Source organism: Plasmodium inui, assembly GCF_000524495.1.
Source record: "Plasmodium inui San Antonio 1 unplaced genomic scaffold supercont1.23, whole genome shotgun sequence".
NCBI classification, from domain to species: Eukaryota; Apicomplexa; class Aconoidasida; order Haemosporida; family Plasmodiidae; genus Plasmodium; species Plasmodium inui.
Window position 1 is genome coordinate 293,795 of NW_008481857.1, and position 14,397 is coordinate 308,191.

A 14,397-nucleotide genomic window follows, 5' to 3' on the forward strand; every position below is an offset into this window, starting at 1 on the left:
ATTTTGTAAATTTTTTCCGCCTTTTCTTTCAAAGCAATGTGGCAAGAGAGTATTAAATTTTTTTTTCTTTTTTTAAGTATTCTTTGACGCGCGCCAGTGCGATTAGGTAGTGTTATGGTCTGTCACCGTGTTATGTTGTACATCACGTGGTGTGTTAAACTCCGCTGTAGTGTACCTCTGTACCTGTGAGTGCCCTAGCGATCTTGCGTTGAGGTGTCTGTCTATTAGTTCACGCATCCCACACTCGCAGGAAGTAGTTACATTTTGTACTTGTGCTACAAAACACATCTTGTGTGAATAGTAAATATATAATGCAGGTTGGAGAACGACCGCAGATAAGTTTTCCCACTCTGTTTTTTTTTTTCTTGAAGTACTCTGTTTGTCATTCTTTTTAATTTTTGAGTAAACAACATAAGAGTAGGCTAAGGGAAGGATAAGGCAATAGGGGGAGGGTCACCAACTGACGTGAAGACGAGAAGATCGATTACTGTGCAGTATTGCGTGGTAGCATCGCGAAAAGGGTACACAACGCGATCCTACCACGCTTCTTCCACACAAAATGGACATGGTAAAGGGGGAAGGGACCTTCGAAATGCTGCAGATGAAAGAAAATAAAAATTACCTGGACAATAACATCCTTAATTCCCCATGTCTGCTGAACCTGAACGGAGGAAACAATATTCTGTACGACAAAGTGCACAGCTTGACTGGAATGAACAACTCCGAAGGTAGAAGTAGACATAGGCCTGCCCCTTTTAATGACGAAGAAACGTCTATAGCTCAGGAGTTCACTCTGAATGAGCAGAAAACGTCCATACAGGGGGAGGATGAATTAGAGGCACAGGAGGGCATAGCAGCCGAGGGAATCACAGCGGAAAAGGATGTAGAAGCAGACGCGCATGTAAAATCCGAGGCCGACGTAGATACGGAAATCAAAAAGTGTCCCAAACGGTTTAACCAACAAACTTCGACGTATGAGGAAGGGGGAGGAAGCAAAGATGACACCATCCCATGTAGCTGCAACACCACTGTAAGTCTGAACTCGGTAAATGACAAGAAAGACGAACTGAAAGAGTTCGATAGAGACGAATTATCTCTGTACAACATTGTGACGCATTGTCATCACGAGGCGGTGTATGAACAAAATTACAATAAAGAGGATTTGAAAAATCAACCCGAGAAGGGGAGTCACCTTTCTCAAAATGGGAATTTCGCGAATGAATACTACTGCCGATCTTCCTTTGGCGATGGAAGAGGGATGCCCGTGAACAGTTTTGCCCCCGTGAGCAGTGGTGATAAGTCTTATCTGGTCTGTCCCGTTCGAGGGTATAACCCTCTCAGTAGCAGGGATATTACCCTAGTGATGGGCAGCGACAGTGGAGAAGCGTACAACGGAGAAGCCTCCAATGGAGAAGTCGACAGGGGAAACGCTGAAAGCCGAAATCCCGAAAGCGGTGACAACGCCAAGCGAGAGAGTGGCGATGGTGGAAGCGGTCATGGCGAGGAGAGAGGAGACGCTGACCAGAGTGGAGGTGGCGACGATGGTGGTGGTGGAGAACAGGGCGATGGCGAAGAAAAGGGCGGTGGTGGAGAACAGGGCGGTGATGGAGACCAAAACGGGAAAGAGGACCAAAGCGGAATGGGAAGCGGAAGCGGAAACCCAAATCAGGGGGAGAATTACAAAATGTACTCGGACAAGATAAACGAACTCACATCAAATCGATTCATAAGCAAATACAAAAACTCGGAGGAGTACATAAAGAAAAAAATATTCAATTACCTGCGAAACAACAACCTCCTCAGGCACCTGAATATAGAGCAGATATTCCTGTACGTGAAGAATATATACTTCCTGATCATAAGGAATGAGAAACTTATCTTCTTATTCATTTACAACACGAAGGATGTGATGAATGCAATCATGCATTTGGAGAAGATACATAACATTAGCTACAAAGACACAGACTTTCTCTTCTTCCTTCTTTCCAATGATGTGGACATGTACGAGAAGCTGCTAAATCAGATAGAGTTAAAGTTCGCGAAAGAACAACTTATTTTTAAATTAAGAACTTTAAGAGGCACGGTAAAAGATTTCAAATTTGACGAAGAGAGGAATTTATTTGATGAGTGCATGGAGCAGTTGCACCTGATGAAGAAAGGCAGCACATACCGACGAGGGAGTTACAGAACTTCTAGTTACTGTGGATCCAATGGAAGTGGTCATGAAAATAGCTGTAGCTGCTACGAGAATAGTAGCTCCCATACGTATAGCTTTGGTCCAGCTGATAGTAGTGCCCAAGAAAATACAAGCGACTATGGGAATTGCAGTGCATACACGAATGATAATGACAATGACGACACCTGTGAGAGCAATGCACTGCTAAGAATATCGATCAGAAATTTAATCCCCAAATTATATAACTGCAAAGACTTTAAAGGAACCAGCAACTTGATTCACAACATTGGAAAAAGTATCACAAAGGGGAGTACCGCTCCAGATGTTTTAGAGAAGAAAAAAAAGAAAAAAAAAAAAAATCCCACATATTCGGACATTTGGTATACCAAAATGGAGTACTCCAAAGTGGCATACTTAAAAGTACCCTATTTGAAGATGCCACCCATGATGAACGTGCCCCATGCCAGTGGGACTTACTCCAACCTGACTCACACCAGGGGAGGAATCTTCCCAAATGTGCCCCCCCCGATTGCTGCCTATCGGAACATCCCCCAGGGCAATGGTGCCTACATGAACGTATCTCCACCCAGTGTTCTCTACCCGAACATTCCCCCAGTGGGAGGGGGACGAGCCCCTTTTGCAAATATGCCCCCCGCGAATTTTCCCTATAATAATATTCCACTCAGTAACGGGCCCCCCTTGAATACCACCCCCCCTGGGAGTGCCCCTTATACGAGCATGTCGCCCGCTACGGGTGCTTACTCCAATGTGCCTCATCCGAAGGGGGGCTACTCAAACGTGACTCATCCCAGTGCCGTGTACACAAATGTACCCAATCAGAACAGCGCCTACGCAAATGTGCCAGGCGCCAGTGGCGCTTATACAAATGAGACCAATCCCAGCGGCAAATACATGAATGTTAACGACCAACCCAATGAGACCTACGCCAAAGGGCCGCCGTCTCCCAAGGGGGCTAGCGCCTTCCACGCGAACAAGTTTGAAGGCGCCCAGGGCGAAAACTACGCAGGCAGTTACGCGCCCAGCTGTGCGCCCAGCTGTGCGCCCAGTTATGCGACTAACAATGTGGCTAACTATGCGGCCAGTTACTCCCCTAACCAAGGAACCAATTGTGCGCCTAATTTGGGCCCCAATTATAAAGGGATATACCCCCTGGGAGGAAGCAGCGACTACGGGAAGGGGAGTTCGAATGGCCATCCAAATGGCCACCCAAGTGACCACTCCAATGACCACTCTCAGGAGTATGGAAGCGAATGCGCAAACGATTACGTCAACGACTCTATGCAGGATTACATGAATGAGTATCTAAACGACTACGGCATGGAGGAGCCCACGAATGAGAACCACCCAGACGACACCAAAGAAGCAAAGAAGAAAACAATCAGAGGAATAACCTCGTTTACCCTCTTCGCTAGAGAAAAAAGGAAGGAACTACTTAACCAAAAAGTGTTCCTAGGGAGTTCCCTCACCGAGCAGACAACAGCAGTAGCCAAAATTTGGAACGGCCTAACCGATGAGGAAAAAAAGGAATGGGCTGCCAAAGCGTCCAAAATAAATGAGGAAAATTATTTGTCCCAGAAAAAGAAGAAAAAAAGAAAGTTTACTGCCTTTAGCATTTTTGCTCGAGAGAAAAGAAAGGAACATAAGGAGAAAAATATTGACATGGGCTTAACCCTAGCCCAGCAAAATTCTTATGTGTCCAAATTGTGGAAGCAACTATCGACGGAGGAAAAAAATAAGTACAAAGATCTCTCAAATAACGTCAATGCGGAAGTGGCAAACACCAGTAAGAGTAACATGAATTACGTCAAGGGGGAAAATCTCAGTGGGTTTAAGGGGCGAATAAAGGCTCTGGACAACATGATAATGAATCAACAGTTTTCAGGAAATGCTTTTCCGAACAATAGTCGAGTCAGCGACATGGGTTATGTTACTGGCATGGGCTACATAAATGGCGTCTTTACGGGAAGCGCACCCATCGGGGTTGTTCCCCCGAATGGACTCAGCAGCACGGCAAATCAAGCCAAAGCCCCAAAGGGGATCACCCTCCCTAGTGATTCGATCATACCCAATGAATCGATCGTACCGAATGAATCGATCGTACCGAATGAATCTCGCGACATAAACAATCTGGGTTATATGGACTACGTTAATTACATGAATACTGTATTAAGCCACGACAACCCCAGTTATATGAGCAAGATAATGAGTGGAGGAAACGAGAACTACATGAGCATAATGAATAGACTGACAAACGAAATGGCCAGTGGAATGACACAAGATTTGACGGGCACCTTGCCTAGCGGATCACAAACAAATGACAGTAAGAAGGAAGGAAAAAACACAAAATTGAAAAAGAGGAAGAACAAGAAAGATCATATGTACATCACAGAACAGGATCAATTAATCAGCAAAGATGATTCCTATAAAATGGGAAAAGACGGACCTCCCGCTTATGAAACAAATAACAATAAGGTTGGGGTCTTCCCCTCGGAGGCCGATACAGGAGTAAACCTCTACGGCGGGAGCATGCCCGGTGTGACCAACATGGCCCATGTGACAAATAACGGCAGTTACTCGCAAAACAATGTTCACAAGAACAACCTACACAAAGACAGCGGCCCCGTGAAACTCACAGCACCAAACGATGGTAACGCCCCCGTGGATATGGTGTATCCGAACAACTTGCTTAATTACTACGCCAGGAAGGAGAACTCCAACGTGGACGACGATTCTGTGAACAATGTGGGCAGTTTGACCAGCCTGACGAACCTCCCCACAGATGGCACACTTCGTCCGAATGGCAAGGCACATCCACCCAGAAACATAAACGGGAGTACTAATCCCTCCACCGCGGCGATGACAACCCCTTCTATCGGTGTCGACAAAAAGCAATCCATGATAAAGGAACAACCAGACAGCAACCTCGATGTGATGGCCAATGCAAGTATGTTCAGCAATCCGAGTAAAAGCGCGGCAAATATTATTAGTAATGTACCATATGGCGGCGTGGCCATGGGAGGAACCCTCCTCCCGTGCAACAGCAATCCGCATAACAATCCGCATAACAGGGTCCCTTTCAACAACGTTCCGTTCTGCGCAGTCCCCATGTATAATATCCCCCCAAACGGGGCTCCCCAAGGTGGCACTGGTAGTAGTGGCTTACCAGGCGGAAACTTGAACCCTGCTGAAGCACATTTTAATAACGCGTTACTTAACCGTACGGATGGAATGGACATGAGGACAGGACCAAATGCAATGAAGAAAGAACCGTTTAGCAATCCCTATGTCAGCAACGTTGCAAGTGTACTGCCTATGCCCAATTCGGATGAGATCCACCTAACCCTAAGTGACAACCTAAAAGGGGCACGAAAAACAAAAAGTAAAGACAAAATGGAAGAAATAATGAGGAAAAAAATGAAGAAAGATGAGAAGCAAAAATTAAAAGAAGAAAAATTAATGCAGAAAATATACGACAAGAAAAGGAAGCAGTTACTCAAAGCAGAGAAACAAATGGAAAAAAATAAAAAAAATAAAAATCGGGTGAATAAGATTGAGGATGGTAGTGGCGCCATCTATTATCACCCCCATCACCCAACAACCCCCAATTTAATAAGTAAAAACATTAATGGAATGCCTTTTGATGCTCCCAACGCGCTCATCAACAAACCCATGGTCGGTAACTTTAACCCTTACGTTGGCATGGACAAGGTGGACGCAAAAGGTATGCAGATTAAAACTGCCGCCACGGAGAACAGCGGAATGGTGGCCATGATAAGGGGGGGAAGCCTCCCCGACGGAGGTGTGGACAACCGAGGCATCCCCCTCCATTTTCAACCCCTTAACAACATGAACAGCGCACTGACTAGCATGAGGAACAACCAACCCACGCCCTACCCCTTCGTGAATAATTACCCGAGTGATATTCCCGACATGAGGAGTTACATGTCAAAGAGCGAAATAAAGAGTTATGATGACTCATCCAGGGGTCTACAGGACAAACAAGTAGCAGCAATGCCGACAACACCCCCCAATGAGATGAATACCTACCCGAGTATTAACCTGAATGAGAAATCGAAGAAGAAAAACGTAAATCAAATAGATGACAACTTAACCGATGCGAAAAACATTCCCCCTATGAATGAGAAAATGTGCTTCAACGGTGAGTTCAGCAATGTACAATATAGGGAAAATGACTACAAAGACATGAAAATTATCGATTTTGCCGCGTATCAAAAGACGGACAGTAACAAAGAGGGCGAAGTGGACCAACTGCCTGCATACCAAATGGCCAGCTTTGAAGTCAAAATGGGAAAAGAAAAGGAACAAGAGGGACATCAGAAAGATCTAAATCAGATGAACCAGAGGTCGAGTGCGCTTTACGGCTCAGAGCAGATGTATGGCACTAGCCTCCCTAGCAGCGGTGAAAATGGCAAGCATCACGATGGTGTCGTCAATGTGGGCGGTTTGCTAAAAGTGGGCAGCCTCCCCGTTGGAGCGACCATCCCCACTGGAGCAGTCCTCTTGGGGGATGAATTCTACGCTATAAACAGCTCCAACAGGCATAATCAAAACCTGAACCTGAAGACGCAGCACTCCTACGGGTACAACAACGATCACGGAGCGCATAAAGTTGCTGGCAAGCATGGCGCGGGTGTGGTGGCCTCATTGAAGGAGGAATACTACGAACAGGTGACGACGATATCGGGAGAGGAGCCCGAGGGCCAAAAGGGAACGTACAAGACGTATAGCAGTGTGGAACACGGTATGGGAAAGTCGGAGGATGATCTGAAGAAGGTGGCAGATTACATGAACAAAACAGGAGACCTCCCAAACAACCCGGGTGACTTCCTAAACAAACAGGCCAAGGAGGAAAAATCGTTCTGTGGGCCCAACGGAATGAACCTGATGATGGCCAAAGCGTCAACTGGCCTTGACAAAGCGGACGCCTCCTTCGAGAAGCAGTTTCTCGTGAATGAAAACAAGCCAGTGGAACATAAGACGAAAACTTACTACAGCCAGAGTGAGAATAGTAAGAGTAAATCCAACTCAACCCTCTATGGGGAAGAATCGCTAAGCGCCAGCTACAACCACTTTAACAGCAGCACCACGGTGACCGCCCAGCAACAGGCGGCTGCTTTCAACAAAACTCTCAACGAAGACTTAAACTTGGATCTTAACTACGGTAATGTCAGTTATGTATACGGTGATGGATCCAATGATGAGAGCCAGAACAACAGCACAGGGTACTTCTACCCACAAGGTAGCGGCATCAGTGGAGGCAAAGAAGAAAGCGAAAAAAGGAATAACCCTGGAGCGTATGTCCAGCACGAATTGGACGGAGTGGAAAACGCAAACAAGATGGTCTACTACCCGGACCAGATGTTACCAGAAAATAAAATGAACAAAAATGTTCTCTATTTTGATACGGTATGTGGAGACTTAAGCACCCCGATCTCGTGGGGTACTAACTAGAGATCAATTTTACATAGTCCGCTGTGGTTTCTCGCGTGTGCCTTCAGACATGCATGTGTATGAAATTTCCCTCACACACTTCACTGCGCCGGCATGTTTAAGTGCTTATTCGCTCGTGTGTAGATACCTACGTGAGATGGCCTCCTTTGTCCCCATATCTGCTTCCCATATCTGCTTCCTATCTTTTCTTCCCCCCCGACAGGACCCAAATGATCTCCCCGCAATGACAGAAGACACTGAGCTGGAGCCGCCCAAGGAGAAGCAATTTTTTAGCAGTTCCTCGCATTACTCAGAGTTTATAAGTAAAAAAATGAGGAAGAAAACGCCGTGTCCCTCAAATGATGCTAATGCTGGTAATGTTTTAAAAAAGGAGTCCAAATGAGGGAGGTACATGACGGTCTCGGTGTAACTTATCGAGTGTAGTTTTTTTCCGCTTTGGAGTTACCTATGACATTTGTTTCCTCATCTCTCTCCCCCCATGAGTGGAGGTTTACTCTTGCTTGTTGTCTCACGTTTTGGGTAATCGCCTCACTTGCAGATAACGGGGACACCATCTGGGACTTAGTGCAAAAGAAAGGAACGAAGAAGTTAAAGATAAACTCCGTCAACCAGGTAGAAGCCCAATCAGAGAATGTACGAATGGAGGAGTTAATGTACACAAATAAGAATGACTTCAGTTTTATGGGGAACAATAACGAATGGAACAGCGGACAAGTAGGTGTCAGTACCCATGGTACCAGTAAGGAAGAGGCTGACGACATTGTTAATAGCATTTTTAGAAGTCTCGAAATGGAGGAAAAGGTTTCACACCCCAAGGGAGGAGCAGCAGTGTCCACGAGTGCAGATAATGTGATAGGCGTCGAGGAGATACTCTTAAACGATGCAGATCACAACTACGCAGAGGATGCACTCAGCTGGGAAAACGAACCCCCCCTGCAACAAAATAACGCAGACGACATTATCAATCTGCTGGACGGCCCAGCGCACAGTTTTGCCAACAAATTAAACATCACAGAAAGTGGAGAGGTGATCTACGAAGATAAAAAAAAATACAATTCGAATATCATTATGAGTGCAAATTCCATTCAGAGTAACCGTATGAACATGTTCATGTCGAAAAAAGGGAAATTTAGTGCAAACTTGAATAAGAGCCAAGTAGAGACCTACAACAATGCCTATAAAAAGACGGCGCTATTTAAATGGACGGAAGAAGAGACGGATAAGTTTTATCAAGCAATTGAAATGTTCGGCGTGGACTTAATGATGGTTCGTGCCTTCTTACCCAAATTTTCGGACAAGCAAATTAGGGACAAGTATAAAAAGGAGAGAAGGAATAACCCCTTGAAGATTGAGGAGGCCATAAAGAAGAACAAGGAAATCGATTTGGATGCCTACGAGAATGAGAATGGGAGGATTGAGACATCTGGGGATCTCAATAGCGACGCATCTTCGTTCATCGCTGACGGTAAGAAGGGAAGGCGGCGAGGGTGGCGTGCAGCACGTTGTGTACACTCTCTAACCGTGTGTGTTACATTCGGTGTCTAATTTGTTTCTCTTTTCTTTTTTTGTTTTTTCTTGTATGGCAAAGCACCCACGCTGTTTACCCGCACTGCTTATACATGTTTGTGTATTTTTCTCCCTCTGCAGATGATAACGGCGTGAAGAGGAAAGGCAGCGTCGCGAGCGAAACGGATGGAAACGTCCTCAGCATCTTTGAAGGAAAGGAAGATGTGGACTACAACATGAATCAGTACTACGATAATCACGAGGACCCCGATTTTAACGTTTTGTCTTTGTTCTAATTTGACCTTTTTTTCTTTTTTTTCACATTACGTATAGAAGTGTAATGCTCAACCCGATTTGTTATTGCACCCCTAGGTGTTCAAATTTGTGCGCGCAGTGAGGAATCCTCTCACCGTTTGAAGCATCACCCGACGGACCACTGGACGCACCATCCTACGCACGTTGGAAAGTGCCAGCGTCTGTCGCTATACGACCATGTCTGTACCATGTTCGTCCAGATGGTGGCTCCTTAAGGCGTTTCGCCAGGATGGACACCCACGTTTGTATTTATCCTATGGATTGATATATCGCACATAGGCATGCGTCGTTTGTTTAATCCGATTTTTTCCCCTTCGTTTTGTTCTTTTTTCTTTGCGAAACAGCGTTATGGCTAACTGCCCAATAATTATCGTGCCCTTTTTGTTAAATTATCAAGTGCGACAAGATTGGGAAAAAAAATATACCCGGATGGACACATGTCCTTCTATGTGATCTTCCCAAATTGTGCAAAAGGGGAAGCCCACAAAAGGATGCTCCGAATAATCCGAATAATCCGAATAATCCGAATGATCCGAATGATCCGAATGATGAACTTGCTCATATAAGCGAACTCGGAAAAAAAAAGCGCCAAATGGATACCCTTTTCTACATAGTGTGTGATGGTACACACCCCTGGTTGCTATTTCATCACGTCACACTAAGGTTGCGTCTCATCCCAACTTACGGAATTTGTTTAAAAATTTCATGACCATAGGTTTAAAAAAGTGAATTCCATGCACCCTGACCTTTTTACAACAAAAGGCAGAGCCAAATGTACAGACATAACAAAAATGCATATGATATAGGAGAACGGAAGGGGGGATAAACGACGCGCGCTTTTCTTCGTGCAGATACACATTTGGATGGTTTAAAAAATCGAACTCCGTGCAAAAAAATTGAAAATTAAAATGAACATGTAGTGTGAGCGTCCGGAGGCGGAAGGGGGGGGAAGTTTGCTCCAAGTGGGTGTTCATTCACAAGCGATCACTCTTGGTGGGTCATCCGAACGGGGGCCTTACCCCTACTACATCGTTCTCCACTACGCCGTTTTTCGCCTCCTCCTTCGCGCTACCACTTCTTTTCGCTTCCACCCCTCCCGCCCCCGCCTCACATGTCAAAGTTTATCAAATTAAAAATGTCCTTGAGCTTCCTCTTATAATCCAAATGACTGTGGATAATCCCACTGGCGTCATAATTTTCCACATTGGGCACATTAACTGCGATAAGTCCAGCGACACTTAACTTCCACTCCATGTACCTGTACAAGAATCCCAACAGCCAATCATTCTTTGAGTAAACATTAATCACTCGGTTAGTCACCACCATCCTAATTTTCTCCCATACCCTTGTGCTGGTAGTTGCAGGGAGGCCTATAAATATAGCATTGCTAACAATATTGTAGAGCTTTTTTGCGTGCAAATATTTTAAACAGTAAAAAATGACACGAGCCCCAACGGAGTACCCAATAAGGATAACTGGTCTCTGACCAACAGTGTTTCTGTCACTCAAAGCCTCTGCTAGTATTCTTCCTGCCTGCTGCGCTCTCTCCCGTATGAGCAAATAAACGTTGTCCAAGTTTGAGGCATATTTAATTAGTGCCAGTGGCCACGTCAAGGCAGCACTGAGCGTGCTGGCTATGGTGTATTGCAGCCATATTCGACTAGCTGTTATTGCAAATTCTTGAGACAACATCGTTTCGATCAAAGAACCCAATGTTCTTAGCAAATGGTTCTCCCACTTCAATGCATACAAATCACAGTAACAGTTCGGGAAGACGTCAATCCATGGGTTGGTTATGTCTTCATCTGTTTGTATTTCCCCACTCACACATACAGATACACTTAGCGATTTTGAGAGAGTTCCATTTAGCATTATAAATTCAAACGTTCTTATATTTGCTATTCTTCTGCTGTATTTGTACCCTGTCAATCCAGCTCCTCCTGCACCGAACAAGGATACAATAAAAGCCAAACCGCTAGCTGATGCTAGGAAGGCAGTAAGGCTACTTCCCCCAGCACCTAACGCAGTCAAACCAGCTATAATCCCAGGAGCAGCTAACCCTGCGGTGAAGGCTATCAGAGCTCCCCCACCTAAAGCAGCAGCTGCTATTTTTATCCTCCTTATGTTCTTCCTCTTGGAAGTCTCATTTGTTGATGCTTGTAACGCACTTATTAAATCGGCCGCCAAATTTTCTTCTATCCTTAAAATTAATAACTCATTTATTTTTAAACATCTGGCAAACTTCTGAAAATATAATTGTATTCTAGCATTATTATTTCCTGTCATGATGTAAGTCGTGATTAGGTCTCTGAGAAGCACTGACTTCACTTCGGGTCCTCTGGTGGGCACGCCATGGTTTAGGTGTTTGTCTATGTCGCTCTCTTCATATTCGCTTTCCCCTTCGAATGTCTCGCAGCGGCTGATGCTCGTTTTGATTCTCGCCTGTATGCTGGGACCTACGCTTTGGCGATACTTTCCATCGGACTCGGTTCCTTCGACGGCCATGTTCTTATCGCCCATGGGGCTGGGTGGTCTCCTCGTTTGGTTCTCGCCGGGTTTATCAGGCGCAACTTTGGTGAACTCTCGGGTAGACTCCCCTTTGGTGGACTCCACTTTCCCCGACTGCTCCACACTCGGCTGCAACGATCCTACCCCGTCTGCCTTCTCCGACTCCCCGGCACATTTCCTACTTTTGCACTGCATGTCGTCAGTGCGGTCACTTTCACCTGGCTGTTTGGGGGGGCCATCCCCCAGGTGGGCTTCCTGCTCGTCTTGGCCAGGAGCCTCACGGGCAGTTTTATTAGCCTCGTCATTCGCAGCTTCACCCTGCGGGGCTTCCCTCCCCCCGCCGAGTGTTCTACCACTGTCGCTTCCCATCCCATCGCCGCCTGCCTCCCCCTGAATATCCATGTCGACTCCCGGAGGAGCATTACATCCGCTTGCGTCATACAGGCTGCTGGTCCTCTCCTGCATCATTTGGCTGCCTCTGTGACATTCCGGGGGGGCCCTCTTTTCATTATGCGCGGGATTCACTTTGTTCTTTCTCTTCCTATTCTGTGTGTCAACACAACTTTGATCTTCCCTTCCCACTGCTTCTAACGGGGAGGGGCCGCAACCGGTACGTACCACTGCGTGGTCACCTCTCCCATTTTTTTTAGAACCCCGGGAGCCTTTGCTGTCTCCCCAGGAAAAGTAATCATGGATGGCTTCCCCACTGTACGATTCATCAATTTCTCTTTGGATAAAACTCCCCCGAGCGGAAGACAAGTTTCTGACATCGCTCCTGCAGTCGCCATGATCGTCTTCATCATCGTCCAGAAGGTTGCTACTGTTGCTGTAGCACCTCTGAACGCCGTATGGTATTATGTCTCTGTCCACATCACTAAAGAGATCGTTATTATGTTCATCAGTGATGTGATCATTCTGCCAAAAATCCATTTCATTATTCAATTCTTCTACCACTTTTTTAAACTTCAAATCTATGCCTGCTTGGAGGTCCTTTATTTGTACCAATAAATTATCGACAAATGGTTTCTCGTACAATTGATATATCTTCTTATCCCCCGTGATGTCCCTGATTAACTCTCTTTGTTCCAGCGGCTTCATGATGCACTTATACGCTAGGGGATCTATAACGAGTAAGTCTGACAGCTGTTTGAGGAAATTTCTAGACAACTCCTCCAAATTGTTTTGCACTTGCATATCGTCAAAAGAGTCGATATGTTTTATTATGATACATGCAAATAGGGCCAAAATATTTTCTTTAATTTCTCTTGGAATGTTTTTAAACTTGTCATTATTGATCGGTATGTACTGCAACCTTAGGGCCTCCAAATTCGCGTTTAATCTTCTCTTCTGTAACTTTCTCTCCTTTTTTTTTATGTAATCGATTGTTTCTCTTTCGAGCAACTCTGGGAAATCGTTGAAGGAGAATTTTTCCAACAAGCTCGGTTTTAGGCTTTTCTGGACAAAGGAGTTAATGTGGTTGTAGTACGGCTGGATCGCCTCCTCCGCTTCGTTGGAGGCATCGTTATCAACTTGGTCATTCGGTATATCATCCCCGTTGTGTTCCTCTTCGTCGTCGTCGTTCTGCTTATTCTTCTTCTCCTCCTTGTGTGCTTCTTCACCCCGTTCTTCCTCCCCTTTGTCTTTATTTTTTTGGGGAACCCTGTGTTTCCTTTTCGGCTTCCCTTTTATTGGCCGCCTTCCCACCGCTCCGCTGCTCAATTCTTCACTATCATTGGGGCTGTTCAAATTGCTGCGACCATGGTGCCAACCTGGGTCGCCTCGATCGGTGTGCCCCTCCTCATGCGCCTGGGCATGGTCTAAGCTGAAGCATTTGTAATTCTCCTCTATTTTAATATTCAAATCTTTAGTGGACTTGCCACTATAATAGTTTTTTTTACTTATGATGTTATTTTTCAAAGCATTGTCACGTAGGCTCTTTAAAAAGGCCTCTTCAATTTCTGCGTTTTTCACAGGACTTATATCGCTGAGGTATACCTTCCCCTCCTCTATCCTCCTCTTTACATGTTTGTCGATCCCTTTAACGACATGGATGGATTCCAGAGTCAGGATGGTCTTGTTCGGGCCTTGGAAAATCTGCTTCTCGCTAACAAAATCGTCATCGCTGACATCGTCGTGGTTGCTGCTGCCCTTGAGCATTTCTTCCGACTGGGTCGCACGGGGTGCGCGCACAGGTACACATATATGTACGCGTCTCTACGTACCCGCTTATATGTACGTGTCTGTATGCACGTCTTTATATACACGTGTTTGTTATGCGCCCGTGAGCAAAACTAGGCGGCAACAGGTTTGTCGGGTGGTAAGTCCGGTGTCCTCACTACACTGTACCACCCCATAGGGTCGCATACGCAAATGCGATTAGGCGGATTCACATGGGGACA

General features: G+C 45.6%; 2 protein-coding genes across 2 annotated transcripts; one reads left to right on the top strand and one right to left on the bottom strand.

Moving 5' to 3' along the window:
• Nucleotides 1-559: 559 nt before the first annotated feature.
• C922_04472 (hypothetical protein) lies at nt 560-9,471 on the top strand (the record flags this gene model as incomplete). The annotated part of the gene is made up of 4 exons (XM_008820055.1): nt 560-7,624; nt 7,872-8,022; nt 8,208-9,134; nt 9,317-9,471. 4 exons carry the CDS (start codon nt 560-562, stop codon nt 9,469-9,471), a joined length of 8,298 nt encoding a protein of 2,765 aa, XP_008818277.1.
• A 1,126-nt stretch (nt 9,472-10,597) lies between these two features.
• Nucleotides 10,598-14,155, bottom strand: C922_04473 (hypothetical protein; the record flags this gene model as incomplete). Its single annotated transcript, XM_008820056.1, has 1 exon — nt 10,598-14,155. The coding sequence occupies one exon, from the start codon at nt 14,153-14,155 to the stop codon at nt 10,598-10,600; it is 3,558 nt and encodes a 1,185-aa protein (XP_008818278.1).
• Nucleotides 14,156-14,397: the final 242 nt, after the last annotated feature.